General features: G+C 36.7%; 1 protein-coding gene across 3 annotated transcripts in view; it reads left to right on the forward strand.

Annotated features, from left to right (window-relative positions):
* LOC127012528 (macrophage mannose receptor 1-like) overlaps positions 1 to 26091 on the forward strand; it is a 64728-nt gene extending 38637 nt beyond the window's left edge. For 2 of the 3 annotated variants that reach the window (XM_050890664.1, XM_050890666.1), the window contains 17 exons: positions 664 to 751; positions 1675 to 1819; positions 3378 to 3419; positions 3541 to 3704; positions 4847 to 4914; positions 6909 to 7009; positions 7517 to 7659; positions 8406 to 8520; positions 10445 to 10614; positions 12203 to 12305; positions 13185 to 13414; positions 14497 to 14662; positions 15603 to 15755; positions 19402 to 19518; positions 21453 to 21620; positions 25240 to 25293; positions 25680 to 26091. In XM_050890664.1, coding sequence (XP_050746621.1) covers positions 664 to 751; positions 1675 to 1819; positions 3378 to 3419; positions 3541 to 3704; positions 4847 to 4914; positions 6909 to 7009; positions 7517 to 7659; positions 8406 to 8520; positions 10445 to 10614; positions 12203 to 12305; positions 13185 to 13414; positions 14497 to 14662; positions 15603 to 15755; positions 19402 to 19518; positions 21453 to 21620; positions 25240 to 25293; positions 25680 to 25930 — 2278 coding nt within the window. In that variant the 3' untranslated portion in view covers positions 25931 to 26091. Of the gene's footprint in view, positions 1 to 663; positions 752 to 1674; positions 1820 to 3377; positions 3420 to 3540; positions 3705 to 4846; positions 4915 to 6908; positions 7010 to 7516; positions 7660 to 8405; positions 8521 to 10444; positions 10615 to 12202; positions 12306 to 13184; positions 13415 to 14496; positions 14663 to 15602; positions 15756 to 19401; positions 19519 to 21452; positions 21627 to 25239; positions 25294 to 25679 lie in introns of all 3 variants that reach the window. The other variant, XM_050890665.1, reaches the window with a different exon arrangement.

The raw sequence follows: 26091 nt of genomic DNA on the forward strand, positions 1-26091 counted from the left end.
GCTCTTAAAAAGGTAACACTTGCAATATGACCTGAATAGACTGGGCTCAATGAACTTGTACATCCCTGTCTAACTAGGAAGCAAGACTGAAACATGGCAGCCTTGCAAAATGCTACAACCGTACTAGAATCCCAGCTGCATACTTATAGTAAGGAAGAAGTCCCAGATGCTGCATTACAACAAATTGACTCAATAAGTTCAGATAAATCAGTAAAGTGTGTCTGCTTGCTGACAAGAATTAGTTTAAGGTGCTTTTTTTTAAATGTGATTCAACTGCAGCAAGTAAGTTTGTGTTTGGAAACCGTAAGTGCCTCTACAGAGAAAATGGAGAGTTGATAAATGGATCAACAGTAGCTATTGAACCATTATACAAAAGTATTAAGTCACTTTATTTTCAGGAGTTGGATTGGATCTGGACATTTTCTTGGTCAGTATTTCAAACTGAGTTCATGTACAGTGATAACAGCTAGAAGGGGTTGCATTTTAATTAATTTCCACCCTGGTTGTTATTGTTTCTAACAGCTTTAAGGATTATTTTTAGAGAAGCTTATTAACTGTTGTGAATGATAGATTATTAAAAATATTGTAATGCCCTTATTAGTTTTGGTTTTATGTTTAAACTTCTTATAAGTGGGACATTTATTATTTTTGGGTTTTTTTTAGGAACAATGGCTATTACCACCAGCATTTCTGGATGGGCTTATATTACTTGAATCCTGATGATGGCTTTGTTTGGAGTGATGGATCTCCAGTGAGTGATTTAATTTTCCACAGCTGTTATTTTGCATTCCCTGTGCTTCTCAAGTATGTGTGGTGTATGTGTTTCTGTGTAATTTTATGCTTAATCATAACCCTCTACTGTATCATGCTCTCTTTAGGAAAGCTTATGAATAGCAATTTCATGGCTTGATTTTTTTGGCTAAAACATACTGATTTTTGATAAGAAAATGTGCATTGAATCAACAAGAAAATTAAGTTAATGCAGACTAAAAGGATGTTCTTATAAATGCAAGGATTTTTTGAGTAAAATAGTCCATCTTTAGTATTTCTCTTCTTTGCTAATTAGATCTTTATCTGAAATGGCCTACATTCCGTGGAGCTGAAGACAGTTGTTTTATGCCAGTGTGACTTGTCTGTACTTTAGACTAAGATATAAAACTGTAGAAACAAAAGTGGTTTTGGAGATGTGGGTGTATTTCATGCAAGGTTGGTCAGAATATAGTGATGGAAGTTTACCGTACAGAAAACTGAAACTGGAGTTTATACAGGAAAATTAGAATAGCAGTAACTTTTTTCTCAGAAAAATGCCAGCATTTTTGTTGTGTCTCAATAATGTCCTACTATTTTACTCATACAGGATATTTACTTAGTTTAATACCAACATGTAGCACGCCCCATCATTGTTATTAGATGAATTTTACAGAATTTAGGTCCTATTAAAAATGTCAATATTCTTCCAGGTGTGATCAGAAAAAACTGTTATCTAAGCTGCAGTCCAGTTGCAATCTGAAAAAAAGTTTGAAATGTCAGCATTTGCATGGGGAGATTCTGGTTTCCTCTAAGTTTTTAAACTGACAGTAGAAACAAGTTGTAGGTCTGTGGTTTGATGCTGTCTCCTCCCTCCATTATTTTCTTTCTATATAACAGAATCTTCACAAAACCTTTCTGTCATAGGTGAGGTATGAAAACTGGGGCTTTGGAGAACCCAATAATTATCAAGGAATTGAACTTTGTGCAGAGATCAGTGGCGATTCCAGCATGCTTTGGAATGACAGGCACTGTGATTATCTATATGGATGGATTTGCCAGATAAAAAAAGGTATCACTTACTCCTGTGTATTAGTATAATATGAAAAGATTCTCAGTTGATTTTTTCCTTAACTTTAAGAAATAAAAAATTTCAAAACCTGTTTATCGGAATGGTTCCCTGTGGAATGTGAAATATTGAAGTGGTATAAGGATTTCCATGTCTTTGATGCATTTAAAGATACAGAGCCTTTGCTGCCCTGCTGGGACTTCTCACTGATCTTTCTCTATGATTTCAGAAGGGGGAATGTGATACTTGAAAAATAAAAAATGTTACTTTGAATATTCACATTCACTTTTGAGTTTTCATTTAGAGAAGTTCATGCCTTCTCCAACAAATCCTATTTTGGAATTTTTTTCTTAGTTGACTTTCAAGTTATTAGAAAACAGTTTGCAAATCAGTTCATACTTGAATTTTATGTGTGAAAACTCCCTCCTTTACTTGGCTCAGGTACTGTTTTGTCAGCTAATTGAATCTGTAGTTGCAAGATGGAGCCTGGTTTCAAGATACTTTATTTTGCTTTGACTGGGTTTTATACTCACATGTTGGCTTCTTGCTAAATTCTCTTGAGATCTGAGTTTGGATGCTTTTTATTTTTTGAAGACATCAAGACGAAATTCATAATTTAGGGAAATGTTGAGTTCCACAAGCAGTGCACCTGCCTAAGTTCGAATATTTTAGAAAGTGCGCATTTAAACATTTTACTACATTCTTATATTGGGAGGGAAGAGAGCAAAATAAAGATGCTGCGTTAGATTATTGACAATAAAGTACCAGCTCTGCTTTATATTGGTAAAAGAATTTCTTAGGCAGAGAATTTCTTATTAAATGCCAGTATCTGTGAGATATTATATTTTAGCACAAAATAAATTGGTAAACCTATGAAGACAGAGATCTCCTGTATTAGAAATTGTTTTCCCGAGATGCTAATGATGCCATCCAGGATGCCATCTCCATGACGCCTTAGCAAAGCCAAATGGGAATTCTTTAGCCTGAAGTCTTCTTTTCAGAAAGGATCAGTTAATTTCTTGGGATCTTTTCCTGTGAAATTTTATCTAGGGAAATTTTTAAGATCCAGATAGAAGTTCTTCTCAACCAGAGAAAGATGGAAAGAACCTCACTCTGTAGTAGCTAGGGCACCACGGAAGAAGATAACCCAGCCTGCATTCCTGCTGCCTCTGGTTTAAGCCAGAATTCATGTATAAGTGACCTGGGGAAAGGAGAGAGGGGAGATACAGGACTGTCTTAATAGAGTTAATGCTTTGGGACATAAGGTTTTCTGCATCCACTGAATACCAAAAGTAATTACTTAATTCAGGTAAATTTCAAGGTGTTTTATAATACCTTCCATATAAGGAATAGCCTCAGGGAACAAGAATATGTATTTAAAATTGAATAGTGTACCAAAAAGAAAAGATTTAGGCTATTTAGTTCCTTCTAGCTTTTGGTGTTAAATCCATTGCCAACCATAAAATTCAATGTCAATAGAAAAACATGTCTATCAATCATAATAAATATATTCTCTTGCAGCAGAAAGTGTACAATCATAATAAATATTTCTTTCTTACAGGGGCAAGTGTAAAGCCTGAACCAACAGAATCTCCTGCACCCAGTAAGTGTTATTGCTATTACTATTTGTGTGTGTGTATGTTTAAAAGTATTTTTAAAATTTTACTAATGAGAATGTCTTGTATCTCAGGAACAATACAGTTAGCTTACCATTTATCTTACAGAATACGAGACTACTGAGGATGGATGGATTATACATGGAGACAAACAATATTATTTCAGCACGGAGAGTGTTCCTATGGAAAAAGGTCGGGAGTTCTGCAAAAGGAACTTTGGAGACCTTGCCGTCATTGAGAGTGAAAGTGAAAGAAAGTTCCTCCAGCGATATGTAAGAAAAATCATTAATACTATGGAATAAATCATCCAAAACAAGTGAGCATGGGCAGGAATCCTTTTCACCCTGGTGTTCTCCCTACAAGTTTTATGATAATGAAATTGCAGTAGCATTAAGCCAGATTAATATGAAGAACAAACTCAAGTCTTTTTTTAGATTGTTTCATAGCTGAGATGAGGACAATTTTGCTTTGGTATTCTGTATAGAAATAAGCACAGTAAGCATTAAACAGATCATTATCTGCTTTTCCTATTCAGTGTGGCAGTTACACCACATTATATCTATCTGCAACTGGTAATGTGCTAAGGTAAATCTTAATTCTCATTTTTAATTGATCTGTGGCTTCATTTTAGCAAGAAGTATTATACTTGTGAGCTACGATTCTGTAAGGTGGGTGAGTTAACTGGAAGTAAAGTTTATCAATAGGTAAACTCAAGATATCTTAAGCAGTGGATCAAAACAAATATCGGCTTACATGCAACACTCAGAACATTGGCTTTTGATCTTGTCAGTGTATCTGGGATGTAGTCTACCTAGCAGCCTCTTTTTGGTCCTCAAGTTTGCTCCTTTGCCTCCTTCTTCTTGTGGGGAGAATATAATTATGCAGGAAGAACAACTTGAGGCATGGATTATGCCATGAGAAAGAGCTTTTAAATGATATTTCCTAGGTGGCTGGGGTTGGTTGCCTGTTTATACTCTTTTGAGGCCAACTTCTTTTAATCAGGAGTGTGCTTAGAAGTCAGATTTGAACTACATAAAACTTTTCCTGAGCTGGCTGAAGAGTGGCAGTGAGATGACACAAGGGCCTATATCACTTTATATCCAAATTGTAGGAAGGCTTGTCCCTTGCAAGAAATTTGTCAGATGATATCCGCTGCAGAGACTGTGCAAGAGGTGCTGATTTCAGTGACTTTCAAGTAAGACTGTGAGAAGTGTTGATATAGTGACCACACCTTTTGGCCAATGGTGAAGTTTGACTGTGGACTGTCAGCTGTGAGCTGCTTTAACTTAAATGTTGTAGCTAGAGAATATAGCAGTTCATATCCTCTGTCAGTCAGACGTATATTACTTATTAACATAATAGATTTCTATGATAAAAAGAGGACATTTATACAATTTTAATCTTTACATTCTAGATCTTGAAAAATGGCAAAGAGGATTCATATTTCATTGGTTTACAACTGAGTGTTGACCAACGGGCGAGGTAGGCCAACTAGAACCATCAGTCTTGCATTGTGCTTTAAAATAAAGGAATCTACTGCGCAGAGCAAAAATAATGAAGTGCTTGAATGAAATCGTGGCCTGTCAAGCAAATGAGAATGTTTTTCCTCTGAATTCTGAGGGACTGCCATATGTAGTGTTTCTTGATTATGAAGGCTGTAAAAATGTATTCTGTAGTAAATATACCACAATGTGCCATTATATTTAATCCACTTTTTTTTAATCCCATTTCTGTTGTTAGGCATTCTCACCCTACTAATACTACTGTTATTCTATATTTGATTATAGCAGGAAAAAAGCTTGATCTGAATTTTGCCCTCAGCTGTTGTCTGCCTTGTCCATACTCCAATAAAATATAGCTAATATAGGTAATTTTTACAAAGTATTGCCTGTTGATACTGGTGAAATTTTTTCTTCATAGAAGACCAACTCCTTTTCAAGTAAATGGAATTTCTCCTTCACACCACTGGAAGCTAAAGTAGATCCATAAACCCTAAAATTTGACTTATTCTTTAACAATATAAAAGCATTAACTTTTTTTTTATAAGTTTACATCACATCTATTAGATTTGGAAAGTTCTGCTTTACTGTTTGTTTTAAGATTTTGTAGTCTGTGGGACCAAACAAGTTAACTCAATAGGGCATAGATTTTCAAAGGGCTTACCTAGCTTTGAGTCTTAATTTAAACATGGTTGTATTCTCAAATGGTTTAATTCCATATTAATTTAGCTCCAGATCATCCAGGACAAATACTGCATGTTTCCTAAATAGAAATCACTCAAAGCTAGCAGGAAAATTACACTGCAGATAATGTATTTTGAATTTTTATTCAGGAATTCTATTTTCCTTTATTCAATGATTTATATTGAAAATATAAATAGATGCCCCAACTCAAAATATATAAGATTTTTGGTAAGTAAAAATGTTCTTTTTCCCCCTCCTTAACTGTTGGGAACAGACTGTAATAAAGGGAAAAATGCAACCTATTTTCTTTTTGTAGAACAAAGATAGCTGTTGCCATTATATAACTTCAGATGCACTGTGAGGATAAGCAGGTTTTCTGCAAGCTTTTCTGAATGTCAGTATGCAGCACCATATTGATTTTTACATGTGATGCTAATTTAGGCCTGGATTCAGTTCAGTCTGGGTCCTGAAGTGCCTGGATAGATGCCTAGTAGTTCTTGGTTCTCTTTATAGTCCACAGTGACAATGAGGACCCTCCAGAGGATAATTAGGATGTTAGATGGGCCAGATCACCTTCTGAAAAGCAGGTGTCTCTGCCATTCCATTGTTTTTGTAGGGATCCTAAGATGAATATACTTTTAAGTGAAGTATCTTGTGTATGTGCCTGAAGGGCAAACCTGGGCACCTCTGTCACTTGCAGTCCAACAGGAACATGTCTCCTAATAAATGTTTGGTTGCCTGGTTATGATTTTGTTCTTTATTGTTTAATCTACATGGATGTACAACTTTTTCAATGTTTGTATTTTACCTTATGGTAAGGCACATTGTCACAGGAATTTCCTTGTAGATGGTTTGTCATGCCCTTTTCCTCTGCATGGGGGGAAGATCAAGCATTTTACCAGTGTTATGAATAAAATCTCTTATCTCTGTAATAGGCACAGGGAATGTATGACTTGGGGGAAATGGTGAGCATCTGGGCTCTCTCATGCTGAAATGATGTTTGGCTTTCATGTTGGCTTGAATGATTATTTTAAGTATTGTCCTACCAGTTGCAAAAGTGGTATTAAGCATATTGCTTAAATGCAGAGTAAACACAACTTCAACACATACCCTATGTCTTTGCACAGAGAGTAAGTTTAGTGCAATTAGCGAAGAGGCAAATTGGTCAAAAAACCTTGTACACCTTAAACTATGAATGGCTATATTAAACATATTGCAAAATTACTTTCTGTAACATGGAAGCAATTCTATTTGTATGTGAAAGAACTGTTTTGTTGGATTGTTTTTCTTAAGCTGGATGGATGGCACTCCGGTGAATTATTTGGCATGGGCGCCACATGAACCTAACTTTGCAAATAATGATGAAAACTGTGTAGTTATGTATAAGAATTTAGGTAAGTTTTATATGTTTGTTCCTGAATTTCATTATTTGTGCGTTTGTGTCACAACTTTTTTTCCTTCTGAGAGGCACCCCTTCCCCCCTTTTTTTTGTTCTCTTGTAAAATGTTATAGAAGTAGACTATAGTATTATATTCAGGACTTAATAGTGCTCTTGTGTTTACCTGAAGCCTAGCATGGGGAAGCTCTGATAGAGGCCTGTGGTTGTGATTGCTATACAACTGTTTTATATTTTTTATTAAAATTGGCCTAATGTGCCACTATAAAATTGATATTTCTATTACCTTGTTCTACACAGCTTTTAACATTCTGTAATTACAGTGTGCTTCAAGTGACATATTTATCCTAGATGCTGATATAGAATGATAATAAACTGAGAGACTCTGAGGATTTGATCTTATCTTTCAACTAAAAGCACTTTGTGTAAGAATGAGTGAAATGGATTTCCATTTAACCAGCTCTGGATGTGGTGTCATACAGTCCCCCATTTATCTTACATTCAGGATTTTGGAATGATATAAACTGTGGTTATCCAAATGCCTACATATGTGAAAGGCACAACAGTTCCATTAATTCAACTGTTCCTCCAACAACATTTTCAACTCCAAGAGGATGTCATCCAACTTGGCTTTCCTTTCATAATAAGGTACCATAACAAATACAGTGCGTGTTGGATGTTTGGCAAAGTATTAAATAGAAAACAAGGGAATTATTTAATAATACTGTTTCTTATTAGAGTAAAATACTGTTATTTTTTGCAGAGAGCTGGTTGACGCCTGCATGCTTTTCTTTCTTTGTTTGCCCATCCACTGTTTTGCAGGAAAGGTGCTTTTTTGATGCTTCTAATGAAGTGGCAGATGAGCATATTCAGTTGCAGTTGACAAAAGTCATTCTCTAGTCATCTCTTCAAACCTTTTGATATGCATTTCCTAAAGAGTTTAGACAGAGTTTCTGAAGTATTGATGCTTTGATCTTGATGTTTTTTAACCAAACCGTAATGCTTTTTCAGTACTGAATACATTTTGTCTTCCTTAACTTTACTACCACGGTATGCCTTGTAGAGTCAAATAAATAAACAGGCAGACTAATATCAGTCATGCATAACTTACCACTGTTAGCTGTCTATAAAAAGTCAGGTTTTGCTTATTTTCTAGGGATTTCAGATCAAATCCAGTATGTGTCTTGTTGAGCAAAACACTTTCTTGAGACCTTTAATTTTATATAGAACAAGGACCAGCACAAAAAGCTCATTTTAAGCTGAATGTGTTTTTTTCTGATAAATGCATTATTTTACTGCCTTTTCTCCATCCTGCTTTGCTTAAAGCAGTAGTTTTCAATCTGTGAGGGATATTGGAGTAAAGATAATATATAGAGAATTTGTTCATGTTTTAGTGTTACAAAATATTTGGATCTACAGAAGATGAACGTGTCACTTGGCATGTTGCACGAACAGCTTGCATGAATTTAGGAGGAAACCTGGCCACCATCCCTAATGAACAAGTGCAAGGTACTGTGTATAGTTTTGTAACAACTAGATGAGATGACATTTAATCTTTACAGGATGGCTGTTGTATTTGTGTGAATATAGATAGGATTTGAATAATGATTGCACATCTGATTTTTGTTCCAAAACATACAATTTTTAGAAATTTACAATGAAGTTTTCACCTGAATCTACCGAATTTTAATGTTGACTTAGATATATATACACACATGTATATTGTCCTGGCAGCCAAAGTAGTGCTTATTCTGCTTACACATGATGCAAGCTGGACCCAGTAATTTCTGTTCCAAATGATGTAGTTTCACTAGGTGGCATTAACTTGCTGCGTGGCTTTCCTATTAACTCAAGCAGAACACCTTTAGGATGAGAACTTGCTGTCTCTGGGCAGCTTGGGGCAGAGGTTTGACTGCTCATACACCTACCCACAACTCACCACATAGATGTGCCATTCTTTTCACTAGAGGAGCTTATTTTAATGAACCTAAGACCTGCATCCATGACTTGGGGAGATGAGCAGAGGGAAATTACCTCATACTTGAATAAACATGGCACACATTCAAATTAAAAATTGGGGAAGATTTTGATAGATGTTAATAACACCCTCTTTTTAGAAATACTGTTTTATACTACAGTGATGAGAAACAGATGTTGCACAACACACACTGTTTGTGAACTCAAAAGAGCATACTGAAAAATCAACCATTGTAAAACAATTCTGTGTTGTAGTCTGAGCAATTAAATAGTTTAAATTTAGACTGCTGACATGAACTTAGTACAACTTATGTTTTCCACATGTGAAGAGATAAAGAATCAGACTTTCACTTTTCAAACGTAGTTAAATTCTTATTCAACATAATTTCTGCAGTACAGATTTCAGGTGGTTGGTTCATGCACAGGCTTGAATTCTAGGTAAAAGAGAAATGAACAATAAAGCTATTAGCACAGAACTATTGTTATTGCTGGCAATGTAGGCATAAAGGCTTGAGTTCCTGTTACAGTTTCTGGTAGAACAGCAACCCTAACATTTGGCAAAGAAATCTACAGGTTTCATTCCTGAAAGTGTAAGTTGCATTCATTTTCGAAGACTAAAGGAAGGTGAACAGTTGATAAAGCAGACAGAAATTCATCTATTGTTTGCAGAAAAAAGTAAGCTCATAACAATGACTGCAGCAGTTGGCAAAAGCCATGATATGTTCATTTTATCACAGCGTTTGATGTATTGTGGATTAGCAGGTTGATGAATGCCAGCTGACCTAGCCTGCTCTATTTGTGAGCTAGCCATGCTAGCTAAGACACATAAACACCTTCCTGGACTGTGCAAAGCTGTGGTAATTGATTTGCTTGTGATAAATAGTTCTGTTGGGACTCATTTTAAGCATGTCGCTTGTGCATTCTGCTCCCTCCTAAGACAGTGCAGGCTATTGCCCAGGTGTTCCAGGGAGAGAGGAAACATGCTTGCAGTCCTATAACAGCACTACTTACTTGCACTACTATAACAGCAGATGCACAAGTGGTAGGTGCTCAATGGTGCTGTCTGATGCCATTGAGGGGTAACCACTCTGGTGGGATTATCAAAAATGTATGTGATCTACACGGCTGTATATTTCTAAGTCAATTGTGGGACTAGGATTCAAAAATGTCTTGAGACATTATAAAAAGCATTTTTATCATGCTTTTGGGATTCATCCCAGTACCAGGTTAGATACTTAGCTGAAGTATTTTGCCCAAAGCAACAGTTATATATCTGGTTCCCTCTTCATTAAACTCAAAGTCACCTCCTTTTCATCTTACCTGCTTGTGTTGTCAACAATGAAGTGTTCTGTATTTCAGAAAAAATATTTACTCTCACCAATCTCAGCGAGGCCAGACATTTCAATTGTCCTTCATTAAAAGTATTTCTCTTTTTCTTTGCCTTTTTTTACTCTAGCTTTCCTCACCTTACATATGAAAGATTTTGTTACTGATACATGGATTGGATTAAATGATATAAATCATGAACTGAGGTTCCTCTGGACAGATGGAACAGGAGTTTACTTTACAAACTGGGCCAAAGGCTTCCCATCAGGACATATGGATTTATACTCATATGATGGCCAGGTAAATAGCAATCACAAACTGTTCACTGAAATTTGATTTTAGGTTGCATTTACGCATTTGTTGGGATCTGAGATATGTTACTGCTTGATTTATTATTACTTTCATACTTTTATACATGTCAAATGTAAATCCAAATAGAATGAATGATTTTGAGCCCTTGGGCAGTTGCTGTATTAGCTGGTGACAGGATCTGTGGAGTGCTCATACAAAGATTGGTTTCAGATTTCAGTTTTCTATGTCCGTGAAGGCTACACTGCTTCTGTGTTCACCCTGCATTCGCTCAAAGGCTCTGGTAAAGAGGACAGTGGGATTCCTGCCTCATGGCATTTGCCTCAAAAGCACACTGAATGAGTACATCGTCCTAGTCCTCTGACCACAGTTGTGCCTGAACTTAGCAGGTTTCTCAGTTGGCATGTAGCTTGCAAGGGGCACTTACTTACAAACATTTGCCGCAAAGAGCCATGTCTTATATAAAAGCAAATTCTGTCAGTCACATTTGCGGAAAGGACATGCTTCTATAAAAAGACAGCCATTCAGTTTTTACGAAAAAAAAAAGAAAATCACTTCCCCTATTTCTCTGTCATACAAACTGATCTGATAGGTCATAGAGTTCTTCTCTCTGTTCTTACGTGTTTAGATAGTTCTGTGCTATGGAACTACAGCACATTATAGTACTTGCTCTATTTCTCTTGAATGCCGCCTTCTTTATGAAAAGCAGTAGGATTTCTATGAAGTCTTCTGTGAAAACTTATAAAGTTTTTATTTTATAAATTTCAGATTTATTTTTAAGTTTACTTGACCTTAGCAAAAAATAAGTTATCATAGTTAATACAAAATACTATGCAACTGTTCAGTTTGAAAGATTTAAATCTCAATGCATTTCACTTACAAATGGAGTGTTTCTCTGTGCATCTCCTCCTGGACAGCAAAACCAAATAAGTAAATAGAATAAAATAAATATGGATGCTTCATTGCACAAAACCATTTGTACCCACGCAGCCTTTTGCATTCATCACTGTTTGTTTAATATGTGCTAACATAGGTTCTAGCTATCGTGTCCATGTCAGAGAAGTTGAAATGTCACTGTAAGGGTGGTACTGACAGATCAATGGCTGCCTTTGGGCAGGAGCAGTTCTAATTTTGCTGTGTGTACTATTACAGCTTGCAACAATAAATTTGAAGAGACTGATATGTCAGAAATGTTGCATTGCCCATTGAGGGTCCAGGGTTTTTTTCTGGGGCAAAGTTAGCTGGTCTTTCCTACAATAGTTGATTTCACTTCTTTTGTGAGATGATTGTCTGTGGCTTTCCTTCTCTCCATGCTGTATGCCTGGAGAAATGAGAATACTGGAATTTCTCTGGTCTGCTTATCCACCCCAATGTTGCGCAAGAGAGAGCAACGTTAAGAAAGTTGTGAAGTGCAAGAGGAACAGAACCTCCACATCATAAAATTTATGCTCTTAAATGTTAAAAGGATATGAGAGTAAAGCCACATTACTTGTGTCTGAAGATGTAAAAGGGGGACAAAAGTTTCATTACTTCCTTCTTCTAGCTATTTGTAACTGATTTTATATCTTTTTGCCTCGAGGCTGATTGTGTTGTCATGAGAAACAATCCTGTTAAGGAAGCAGGGAAGTGGGCTGATGAGAGTTGTGATAACAACAGAGGATATATATGCCAAATTCATGCAGGTACTTGTCTTTTTAGTTAAAACACAATCAAACCTTATGGTTTTCAGGGAATTGCTTGGGTGTGTGGATTTCAACATCATTTCACTTCCAATAAAGATACATCCACAAATTGTTTTTCAGGCAGGAACAGAAGGGTCATATGTGGTCAGAGGTCCAGTTAGAGTCACTACTTTCAGCTGACCCTTCCCAGTAACTGCCGTGTTGCTGCCTTCCTGAGCTGGAATTTGTATCTGCATCTTTGTGTTTAGTGTGACCCTTGACATGATATTTGTTCCATGATTTTGTCTGTCATTTTCTGAACACATTGGCTTTCAAAACATGTTCTGGAAAATACTGGCTTGTACATGTAGCATGAACTGTCTGGAGTGCAACTGTAACTCACCCGCACTGAACTTGAGCTAATTCACCTCCAAAAAGGAAATTAAAAAGCAGTGAAAACCTGGATTTAAATATCTGATTGATTTTTAAGGACTGGTCTGTTGTGGAGTTTTTCTTTTCTCTGGTAAAAAAATCCCTGGAAAACAACACAGTCTCTGCAAAACATTGCTTTTGATAAAAAAATATTTTATTAAAGAAATTGTGACCCAATCTAATCCTAATTCATTTCAGTAATACTGTTCTGGAGGATTATACAGAATGATCCTTTGCTCCTTGTCAGAAGTTGCTTTAAGCAGCTCTTTTCCTTTCTACAGCTTTGTAATTCATTTTTGCTACTGATGGTGGCGTAAAGAATAGCACATCTAACACATGCTGATCAAAAGTCAGGGAATATGAAATCAAGAAAAAAGGCTTTCTGTTTAATTCTATTTGCAACCACAGTGAAATCATAATCCCCTTTTGAACAAGTATATGAGTCTTTTTTCATCCTTTATTTTACAGATGCTGAGTTTCTGCCTTCTACAAGTTCATCCCCATCCAGCATTATCCGTTATGGTAACAGTAGTTATTTGTTCATCCATACCAAAATGAAATGGGAGGATGCACGAAAAAACTGCAAACGTGATCAATTTGACCTTTCCAGCGTCTTAGACCCCTATAGTCATTCGTTCCTGTGGCTAAAGATATTAAAGTATGGGGTGCCTACGTGGATTGGTCTTAACAGTAACGTGGTAAGAACATCAAACTAATTGAACATGATGCTGCTTCTCTTATGGACAAATCAGAAACTGAAAAGTCGTCTTATCTCTCTTTAGTGTATTAGTTTATATCTTGGTCCTAAATACTTTTAGGTACTGTCAGATTTACTCGTAGGAATCCGTTCTCTTCCATTACTCTGATTAAATTGCATATATTACACATTTTTCACACTTTTTCTGTGATATTACACTCTGTGCACTTCCAAACAAGACATTTTCAGCTAGCATCTTGAAATATCTCTTTGTATATATGGTGTATTTGAGATAAAATCCACATATTTTAAGACGTCCAGTGGAAAGCATTTGTTCTAAATAACAATATCTAATTTTCAGGAATAGAATAAGGTGCTGTTGCTATGACTCTTTCAACGTTTTTGAGGATAGTTAGCCAAATAGTTAACTGGCTTACCTAATTTAATTTTATTTGTCTCCCCTCTCCCAGTTCTTTGATATCTTGATACTTTCTGGATGTTAAAATACACTACCCTTTCTTCTTGGCACAGACACTTGTCACACATTCATTCCATTTGGCTGAACACGTGAAAGAAATACAAATGAGTGAACATAACACACCACTTCCTAAAAACCAAAAGATTCCCCTAACCTAGTCAACAGGATAATTCACTGAGTTCACCAGCTTTGGAGGGAAATGATTAAGTTTTTAAACATACTTTAAGTTAAAATAATCTACATTTCTTTAAATTTGGGGGGAAATAGATAGTACAAAAATTAGTCGTCAGACTTTCACTCCTACCAATTATTTTAAATGAAATTTTTATTAGTCCCAAATTAACAGTTTTGTTAAGTTCAAAATGAATTCAGTGTCACTTGCTCTGCATTTCCTTTTGCTGAAAAGCATTTGTTGCGCTGCTGTATTTCTCAATGAATAGCTGCTTGTCACAGCATAAATTTAAAAGTTTGAGCCATTTGTATTTGTTATTGATTTCTAAAAAAAACCTTCTAGCACAAGGTGCTGCATAGACAGACATTTGACTGATGAAGGAATGTTTAATGCTTAGAGTTTAATCATTCCTGTTGATTTGTTTTGTTCTTAGACCAATGGGCGTTATGAATGGATTGATAACTGGAGAATGAAGTATACTAAATGGGCTGAAGGGGAGCCAAAGCAGAAAATAGGCTGTGTCTATCTAGACATCGCTGGAGCCTGGAAGACAGGATCGTGCAATGAAAGTTACTTCTCTGTTTGCAAAAAACCTGATGGTAAGAACTTGAATCTAACAATTGTAATTACAATGATTATCTCTTTAGAGTTCATTGCGCTGGGTGGTCTGCTGATAGATACTGCTTTTTATTTCAAGAGCTAAATAGATGAAATAATTAAAATTTACTTGGGTTGAATGGGGCTGCTTTAAAATGAGGGCCAACACATTAAGAAAGAGCTAGTGTGACTGTGAATAGCCATCAATTTACATTAATAATGTTAAATATATTTTGCAAAGCTTAGACTCATGTTACTCTGCTATTTATTCTGATATTGAGTAAGCATGCAGGACCAAAAACCTCAAAAATCAAAAGGCAATGAATGTTAGGTAGTAGTCACATGGGTTCAGTGTTGAAGGGGGAAGAGCTGAATGACCAAGCCATAAGGTGTCACAAGGAATGTTTACTTATAATAGCTTTCCAGGTTTTCCTTTTATAACTAAGTAACAAACTACAGATGGTATAGAAATGTTTAAGGATGCTTCTTCAGGCCGCCTCCTCTTACGTTTTTGACCTGAAACTCCTGTTACTATCATCTGATAATGCCTTCTGCATTCCATGATATTAGGTCACAGACCATATGACCAAGTTCATATGGGCCCTAATTCAGCAAAGCAGTCAGGTGTGAAAATAAGTTTGTGAATAAAGTGTTAAGCTGAACTTAAGAATGTCTTAAAAGGTAGAAGTATGCTTGGATTCTTTGCTAAATTAGATTTCTTGAGACTACAGTTGCAGTACTTTTTGTTCATAGATTTAGGACTTTTTCCCATTATTGTGTTGTAGTAAGCAGTATAGACTACCAAAATTACATTTTTTTGTAAAGACCTGAGTGAGTTTTCCAACATTCGGTTAGAAAAATCTATTCATGATAAAAGAATGTATAAGAAGCTGTTTCTTTAAATTTTGTGCTTTCTTTTTTTAATTTTTTTTTTTTAAACAGTTCAAGCTCCCACCGAGCCCCCTCAGCTTCCAGGAAAGTGCCCTGAATCAGAAGGACACAAGTCTTGGATCCCTTTCCGAGGTCATTGCTACTACATTGAATCTTCATCTACAAGAAATTGGGCCCAGGCATCTTTAGAATGTCTTCGACTAGGTAAGTATCCTCCTTAATCAAAAAGCACATCTTTCTGACTTGTTTTTCCTCTCTGTGGAAAGCTGAACATGTGCTATGTATTTTTGTGATTTCAAGGATGGTCCAAGTGTTGGACAGGACAGTTGCATCCAATTATTGCCTTAAGTTGGGAGGAGATGGAAAATAGCTGTCTACCAGTGGCACACAGTCTTTCGTGTGTGTGGGACCAGGTATTAGGGGAGCTGTGTGGCCTGGAGATCACAAAAGTGGAAACTTTGTCCTTTGATCCTGCTAGGAGGTAGTCAGCCTCATCCACAGCAATGACTATATCTTATTTTAATGGCATTTTATATTGTTTGTATTCCTGATCTAATTTGCCCCTTGATTATTGCAGTTTTATGCCACTGCAATGACAATTACAGCTCTCTAGGCTGGATAATATATTAGTGTCCTGCTTTCAGCTGGGATAGAGTTAATTTTCTTCTTAGTAGCTGATACAGTGCCATGTTTTGGATTTACTGTGAGAATAATGTTGATAACACTCTGATGTTTTAGTTGTTGCTAAGTAGCACTTATCCTAAGTTAAGGATTTTTCAGTTTCCCATGCTCTGCCAGCAAGCAGGTGTGCAAGAAGCTGGAAGGGAGCATAGCCAGGACAGCTGACCCAAACTAGCCAAAGGGGTATTCCATACCATAGAACGTCATGCTCAGTATATAAACAGGGGGGAGTTGGCTGGGAGAGGTGGATCGTGGCTCTGGCATCGGTCAGCGGGTGCTGAGCAATTGCATTGTGCATCACTTGTCTTTTCTTGGGTTTTATTTCTCTTTTTTTATATTCATCTTCATTACAATTATTACAATTATTATTTTTATTATTATTATTATTGTTAGTATTAATTTTATTTTACTTTAGTTATTTAACTGTCCTTATCTCAACCCACGAGTTTTACTTTTTTTCCCAATCCTCCTCCCCATCCCACTGGGAGCAGGGAGGGGGAAATGGCTGCGTGGTGTTTAGTTGCTGGCCAGGGTTAAACCACGACAATTAGTAAACTAGAGTTGTTGTGTTGTTTCCTTCTCACAACTTCCTTCTCTGGGAAAGTGATGTAAGATTCATTATGCTAGACTTCATATGTCTATAGCATTGGTGTCTGTAGCATTGGTGTCAATATGACTTAGGTGTCTAACCTCCCACTAGAGTATGCAGAGATCTTGTTCATGCTGTCAGTGGAACTGAATACGGATTCATCTTCACTGGAAGTATATATTGACATTTGGTCAGGTGAATTGCACCCTAAACTCCACTGACTGGGTTGATTAAGCCTCCACTGATAATAAACCTACCAATGAAACCCATGTCAAATATAGACACCTAGAGCTGGGTAAGAAGAATCTCACTCTTTCTGCTGGTACTCAGGTTCATTCTTGGGTTCTCATCAGCTAGTATGTTGCCAGCTCTAGTTTGAGAAACTAGTATTTTTGAGGGAAGGTTCAAGTTTTGGTATATGTTCTTTAAATCTTACTATATTCTCCACATCAACATTTGCATAACATTTGGATGAATATACTTGATAATATACTTTTAAATGTAGACAAGTCTCCATAATAGAACACTCTTGCTGTAGCTCAGTCTTTAAGACTATGACGATTGTTACAGTGTGATCCATTTCCATACAGTCTTCTGAGTTCTTTTGTTGGCATGACAGATGCTCAGTCTTTGAAAGCAGCAATGTATGTTCTTAGTTATGCATATTCAAAAGGACCTTGACAGCTGTGCACATTAACAGCTGTTATCTGTTATCAGCAGTTCTCTGCTTTAAGTGGAATGATTATAATTTTGAATAAGCTTGTCCGAGAAAATAAATAACATTTCTTTGGAGGATTGAGTTTCTGAAACAGATGTTCAATAAGAAGAATGGGGCGAATAAATGAAAGAGTTTTAAGGTGAAGTTTGAGAGGAATTGGATGATGATGTTGCATGTGATAGTAGGTGCCTCCACTCACTGACTCAGGTTGTCCGCAGCTGTCCCACATCTTTGTTGTTGGAATCTGCAGTTACTTTAGAATTGCCTTTTTCTGTTGAACTAAGATTCCTGAAAAAAGGAACTAACCATTTGTTTCAGTGTGTGTGGTACAAGACTGGTGTTATGTGGAATTTAAAATTTGAATGCTAGTATACTTAAGAATTCACGTCACTGACATCCCTTTCCCTTCAATGCTAACCTTAATCTTTCATGGTGATTGTTAGGGTAGGCTGAATCCAGCAGCCCGGCAAAGGCAAGTTTGCCATGGCTCTATGCTCCCAAGTCCAACCAGTGACAAGGCTGAGAATGTGTTCCCTGTAGGCACAGACACACACATATAGAATGCATCTATACATATATTCATGGCTGGTCGCACAGTAGTCAATCCCCCATGGTCTCGCCTGTAGAGACACACAGGGGCACACACACATACAGAGCTAGCTGGAACTCCCCTGGTCCTCCAGTAGCCATCCGCTCCTTGGTCTCACCCATAGAGATGCATGCACATCAGCTGATTCAGCAAAAGAGGAACAATTAGAAAAATACAAAGACTACAGTGAAAAAAGAGGAACATTCCATGTTCTCTTATATTCTGCTGTCCCTGCTTGCACTCTGGGTTTTGTTTGCAGTTGGACATTTTCCAATTATATCTTACCCATAGTAGAATTCTGAACCATAGTAGAATTTATCAGTAGCTCAGCAGTGATTCAAATGACTTTCATATTTTCATTCTCTGTAACTGTGCCTTTCTTACCTGAGAAAAAATACCTTCAAAAATTGAACAGCCAAATCAAAACAGTCAAGTGCCAAACACAGCTATTGTTCCATACCTATTGACTGGATTCCAGCCCCACACTAACGAGAACTGAAGATGCACTTTCTCCAGTGTTTAATGCCACTCCATACAAAGTCACATAGCTCATTCTGTCTGCTGGCTCCATGCTGTGACTTCTTAACTTTGCTGGAGCATCATACAGAATGAATTATGGAAGAATGCCTAGTGTTGTATGTGGATGACTAACAGAGTACTACACTAAGCGGGCAACAGATGACCAAGATGATCTGTCTTTCTCTGATGGCTACAAAGAGAATGTAGGAAAATAAACAAGACCTGGTTAAAGAGTTACACTAAGGACTGTGCTTCAGAAAGTCAGCAAAGTCTGTGCTATACATGAGCTATACAAAGGCTCAGAAAACATTTAATCATTAATGTGCGAAGTTATATTGCGCACAGACTGAAGTTATACATACTTTTTACTAAAAACATAAACTTTTAGAGTGTTTTTGGTTTTTTTTAAGTAGTTACACATCAGTAGAAATTTATGCTGGTTGCCATATTGGCCTGTTGTATTTTGCCTAGAGCTGTTGTTCAGTTATGTTGCTATTTCCCAGTGGATGAGGAAACAAACAAAATACTAGTGCAATGTCATGAAAATGATAAGAAATACACCAGCAACAATGCTAGAGTCCTTCATAAGATATTATCCAAAGTTAGTTTCTGTTTTGAACTTCAAACTCCGTTTGGAATTTGGCACAGATAATCAGTGGCAAAAATAAGACTGACATTTGACAGGACAATGAGAATGCTTTCCACTGTGAAACTTATGTCTCTAGGAGATTTTCTTTTTTTCTGTGTCTTCCAGGTGCCTCTTTGGTATCGGTTGAAGACTCAGCTGAAGCCAACTTTCTGGCATACACCATTGAACCACTTGAAGGGAAAACATCAACTTTTTGGACAGGAATGTACAGAAATGTAGATGGTAACTACTTTTGACATCTTTTTGTTTGGTGAATAATTGTCACAAGCTGTTTGACATGGGTATTGAAAATTTCACATTATACTTCTGTAATACATAAAAAGTTAAATTAGAAAAGGTAATATATTATCATCATAGGGGAAGCTGGTCAGTTGTTATCAAGCAATAACCAGTAATATGTAACAGAAAGACCAGGCACAGAAAGTTCATCTTAAAGCAAGAAAAATAATTCACAACAAAGTAAGGCACAAAGGTGCATATAGCAGAGTACAGACAGGACCATGTTGGAAGTTGAGCCAAAGTCAAATGGTTCTTCTCAAATGTGGAGACGCCCTGGGTTGATGTGCTTGTCATTGAGATACTCTGGGTTTTGCGCCAGAGAATAATGTGGCTAACATCACCTCTAGTCTTTGGAATCACCATCCTGGAATGACTAGTCACCCATCTTTAGTTACAGCTGGCCCTTAGAACAGCTTCACTTTGAAGGTGGAATTGTTTGTGTCTTTGGAATTAAGTATCACAAGTTCTTCTATTTTCTGTCTCACTGTAAGGAAGGTAAGGTAAAAGAGAACAGGCATTAGGCTGCTTTAATTAAATCTTAAATTTGCTGATTATTGCTTTTTCATTAATACAATTAGTATTCAATTAAATAGATAGTTCTGTCTTTACGATAGACCTAAAAGTTAATTCAGTCTTGTGCTGTTCAGACTAAAAGCTCCAGTATCACAATGTCAGAGGCAGGACTGCAGAATTGTTCAGGTGACTTGGAGTGGGGTTTCCTGAGTTTTGGAGGTTTTTTTTACAACTGCCTGCTCAACCACTTCAATGACAAACTAGTTAGGGAGAAGAGAAGTATTCAATTACATTAGCTGAATCTTAACCAGGAAAAGGGAAAGTTTTCAGTAGAGGAGGAAAGAATTTGAAGAGAGTAATGATTTAGAAGCATAACACATAAAGAAAAACTGAGGTTTACTCATGTGGTTAACTGACACATAAAATGTTTTTTAAAGTGGTTCTAGAGCAGGTGCAGAACAACACTGTTCTTGCAGTGATCATAAACACAAGAGCTGCTTCAGCAAGTACATGTCATTATATTACTAGATAGTGATTATAGTGATTTCAGCATAACTGCATAACTAAATTTCATATCTTTGGAAAAGCGATTGTATCCAGATGCCATGCCCTGACACAAAGGGTGGCAGGTATTAAAAAAAAAAAAAAAGCAAAATATAAAGAATCTTATGAGAAAACAAAACACAGCTTTCATGCTGAGTCTAAGAATTTGCTGGTTTGAGTACAACTTCAGAGTCACAAGGGGCACATTTATTCTAAATAAATAATGCTATTAAAAGAAAGAAAGAAAAAAAGGAACAGGAAGGAAGAGACAGAAAGTCCCAGTATAGTTGAACAACAGTGATCACAAGATTTTTGAAGCAGATCTTTAAAAAGGAAAATCGTGTGTGTAAAGTCAGTGGAAAGGAGCAGAAATTGAAAAACAAACGGAATAAAATTGGCTTAGAAATACTTCAGTGGGGGCTTTGAAAAAAGTGATACAAAACCTCCCTACAAATTACTGAAATAAAGGACATTCTGGTGAAGATAAATTATGTTTTCACATCAGTAATTTCTATAAACTGAATAAATAATTGAGACTGCACCATTGTAATAAATTGTGGGACATACTTCTTTAAACCTTTTTGCCTTTGTAACATCATAAGCCAGACTGGCCTGCCATTTTCCAAAAATTGATGTTGTATCATTTGCATAAAAACTTAAGGGCAACATGATGTGTCAGACTAAAAATCTAAGTAGTGTAGTGGCCTGTCTCCAAGAGTGGCCACACGTAGATTTCTCAGGAAGGCAATAAATGTGGAGCAGGTGTCAAGATGGAAATGAATACAATCTTGTTTTTCCATATTCAATGTTTTTCCAATTAGGAGAATGGCTGTGGCTAGACAACACTGCAGTGAATTTTGTCAACTGGAATGTAGGAGAACCTTCCCCTCAACAAAACGAGCACTGCGTTGAAATGTATGCAAACTCTGGGTACTGGAATAATATCTATTGTTCTTCCTACAAAGGCTATGTTTGTAAAAAGCCAAAAAGTAAGTGCTACATTTATAAATTTGTTTTATGTACGGAGTATGCTCCTTGTGTGCTAGTATTAGTAGATGGCCGTTACACACAGTGCATTTTAGCTGGGTGTTTTGAGGTTTTATAAATGCCAAGGGATGCACATTTGCATGCCAATAAAAAGATAGAATAACTCTTGTCAGAAAGTAGAAGTTCTGACCAGTGCTCAAGTCCCTTCAGAATTGTTTTAAAAAGATTGTGTTCCTATCTGAACTGTACCTAGTGTGTATACTTAACAAGTTTGCCTGTTCTGTATCAACAATGGTTGAGTAATCACAATGTTAGTACTGTGCCTTGCACACACAGATTTGTCTCATCTATTTGAAAATACGTTCCTTAGGGTATCCCCTGTGCTGAGCCCAGGGAGTACCCTTTGCTTATTTCCCTCTGGCAGTCTCATGTACATGCATTTTCTGAGTATGAAGTAGTGTTTCTGTGAATTGAGTATTTATGAATTGTGAATTAATGAACAGTTTTGGACCTTTTGTCTCTGTGTTCTCCTGTTCTGAGAAGATGAATGAATGAAAAGCAAAGCAAATAGCATATTCTGAATGTGCAAAGCAAATAGCATAGTCTGAATGTGCCAAACTGAGGCTCCTGAAATAATTGAATGTGCAAATTTGACAGTAAGGACATCTAGTGCGTATGTGTTCCTACAAGTCATCCTAATAATTTCTTCCAGCATGTACTGCAATATCAAAACCTATTACTAATGTTTACTGAGAAGAGTGAAATGCGTGTAGTAGCTGAAATATGCCCACTTCCTCTACAAGACTGGAAATGAGAGAAATTCTGCTATCCTTTCTATAAATTTGCTGTCATGCAACATTATTCTCACTTACTCAGATGCTTGTAATGATGACTGTATCTTCTACAGGAAATACTGCAGAACTGTCAGATATAACCATTCATTCAGAGTCTACTTATCTGTCTTTTTACATTGTGATTGACAAACAAAAAGGCACTTTGTTTTCATTCTCTGTCCAGAATAGTCATAGATGTAGGTAACAAGTGTTAAAATCAATGGCCACCCTTCCTTTTTGACCATTCAACTCACCTGTTTGTGCTGGTACGGGCATTCACCTGCTTTGATACTGAGCCATTTCAAAGAGCTGAAGCAGATGAAAGCTAGTTACTTTTTCTAGGATTAGCTCCAGCCAGTCTAGCCTCCTGAGCTGGAATGCCATGGAGTCAGCCAAATGCCAGTGTCAATGCAAGGACTATATAGTTGCTCACTCAAGAACAGGACACAACTGAGTCCTACACTGTCGTAGAAATGCAGCTTGGCTTAGCACAGTTTTGCAATGCTGTGATAATGCTCCATTTGCAGAATTGAAAAAGTTTGTTAAATAGCTAGAGGCTAATAAATGGAGTGTTAGAAGCATGATTTTACTTAGTTGCACTTGCTGTGGCTTGTTATGTTTGCTGTTTTCTGAAGAGGCTGCAAATGCAACACTGTGACTGAAGTCTTCCTGTAGAATAGATGCTATTTTCTGTTCCATTTATTGAGGTAGTTTTTACCATAGTAATTTGAAATTCTGTAGCGGGTCTATTCCATAAATAATCTAACTATATTTCGTAAGTAAGGAGGTACTCTAAAGAACTGTTCAGCAGTTTAACAGGTGCTAGTTGATTGTGCTACAAATACTGACTAGGTAGATTATGTTCATGGCATCTCACTCTCACTTTTCAGGAATAGCAGATTCATATCCCTAAATGTACTGCTTGTTTAACATGTAGGTAGGTTTAGCATGCAGTTATCTCATACCGAAACCCAACAGTGATGTGCATAATATATATGATTGGTGCTATACCAAACTTGGTCAGTCAACAATTTTTGGTGAGGAACAAGGAAAAAGTGTCTAGGTTATTATATTCCAAAAATTTTCCAGTCAAATGAAGCAATGCAGCCAGAGGATTATTTTCCAAATTTACATAAAGTAAATTATTTCGTCCTATTCCTTGATGCATTTCTGACACTGTTTTTTACACTGTGCTTTTGGATATAAGGTAGCATTATCTTCACAGAATCACAGAATGGTTGAGGTTGGAAGGGACATCTTGAGGTCGTCTGGTCCAACCCCCTGCTCAAGCAGGGCCACCTAAAGCCAATTGCCTAGGACCACGTACAGATGGCTTTTGAATGTATCCAAGGATGGAGACTCCACAACCTCCCTGGACAACCTGTGCCAGTGCTCAGTCAACCCCACAGTGAAAAAGTGTTTCCTGATGTTCAGAGGGAACCTCCTGTGTTTCAGGTGGTGCCCATTGCCTCTGGTCCTGTCACTGGGCACCACTGAGAAGAGCCTGGCTCTGTCATCTTTACACGCTCCTTTCAGATACCTGTATACATTGATAAGATCCCCCGTGAACCTTCTCTTCTAGGCTAAACAGTCCCAGCTCTCAGCCTTTCCTCATGTAAGAGGTGCTCCAGGCCCTTCATCATCTCAGTGGCCCTTTGCTGGACTCCCTCCAGTAGCTCTCTCTCTCTCGTACTGGGGAGTCCAGAACTGGACACAGACATGTAATGTAGCAAACATGCAATGCCTCCAGAAAGCACTTCAAAAACGTGCAGATACAGAAAGCTCCCAGTTTCCCTGTTTTCCATAGATTTGCATGCTGGTGTAGTGCAGACAAGTAACAAACTGCTTTTTATTGTAAACAGCATTAATAGATACTTTTCTTGATAGAAACTCTTGGAAACATCCAAATAATCATGCGTAGTTTTACTCTGAAGAGCTAAATATAGAGTAATATTTGTCTCTAAATGTAAAAATAGCTGGGCTAACAGACACTCCAGCAGAGTTCTGGAAAATCTTTGGAAGTCGAGATTGTTGGATTATTAATGAAATCAGGCAATGTAAGTGGGGATTGGTAAAAACAATTTAACTTCCTGGGCTCACCTTTTTCAGAATGAAACATGATGCATTAATTCAAGATTTAATTATAGACCAATTTTATGTCCACATGGCAAAGTATGGATCTTCATCTTAAATGATGGCCCAGTTTTCCTAGCGAGCCGGATTTCGTGGTCCAGATATTAAATTTTAAATGAGCTACAAATGTTTTAGTTTGGATGTGATACGTGCTAAGACACTTTGGAGTTCACAAGTGATTGCAATTGTCTGTGTAGGTAGGCCGTTAATGTCTCTTGGCAAACCAAATTTATTACACTTGCTATGTTTATATAAGATAACAACTACTGCAAGAATTTGTAATTATATTGAGGATTATGTTTGATCATCTCTGTCCTGAAGATGCTGTGTAGATTTTCTTGTGGTTTTACACTGATGTCAGGATCTGTCTCCATGGAGCTCTTTGATGTTTCTTGTCTTCTGCTAGTTCATGTAAATACCTATACATGAGACCAGAATACAATAAGCCATTGTGCTATGCCTTTTGATAGGTATATATAGCTTTGTATGGACTAAACCTAAGTGTTTTCAGTATTTAGTGGTATGTATTACCATATATTTCTCTGAATATGATTTTCAGTATGTTCCAAATATAGAAATAAATAATAAATAATGTAGAAATAAATAACAGAATAACATAATAACATAATTCTTTTTCAATGTTTTGAAATGCCAGCAACTGAAATGCCACCAGCAGCTGAAATGCCACCAGCTGAAATGCCTACAAAGGGTAAGAATATTGTCTTTCAGGTAGACAAAAACTAGTCCCATGTAAGATCATAAACAGAACAAATCATATTCTGTGTTATGTCTCTTACATTTTCTCATATACCTGAGTACCATATCTGTTTCCTAGGAGCATATTATTTCCTAGTAGAATACAATATACTCCATTCAGTGTCCAAGTGCAGATTTAAAAAAATAATAATTTGTGATATAGCATGCAATGTTAGCATTTTAAAATCAATTAATTTTATGTTGCTACCTTTGTCTCTCATTATTTTGAAACAAATGGAACACTTTTGCTTAAAACATCATGCTTTCTAAAGAAATTGTTTCCAGCAATCAGATAAAGAGTATGTAGCGTCCTCTTCATTTCTTTGTATTTGTTTTCAGCAATGACAAAGGACGAGAAGGCTCCTACTCTGAACCATGGTAAAACAGGAGTTGTAGTTATTGTTGTCATCCTCATCCTAGTTGGAAGTGGCCTTGCGGGCTATCTCTTCTACAAAAGAAGAAAGGATCGCTTGTCAACAAATGACAGCTTTGAGAACAATTTGTATTTTAATAGTGATGCAGTTCCTGGAACTAGTGACACAAAGGATCTTGTGACCAACATAGAACGGAATGAACATGCGACATTGTAATGTAATAAAATGAAATGTAATGTAATATGTAATGTAAAATGTAATGTAATAAAATAAAATGTGCCTTGTTTTAATAAAATTATGCAATTAGAATTAAGCCAAAGCTATTTTCTCATGTGCAAATACTGTAGTAGCCAGTTTCAGTGTGTGCATAACGTTAT

This window comes from Gymnogyps californianus, chromosome 2, assembly GCF_018139145.2.
Source record: "Gymnogyps californianus isolate 813 chromosome 2, ASM1813914v2, whole genome shotgun sequence".
In the NCBI taxonomy this organism is placed as follows: domain Eukaryota; kingdom Metazoa; phylum Chordata; class Aves; order Accipitriformes; family Cathartidae; genus Gymnogyps; species Gymnogyps californianus.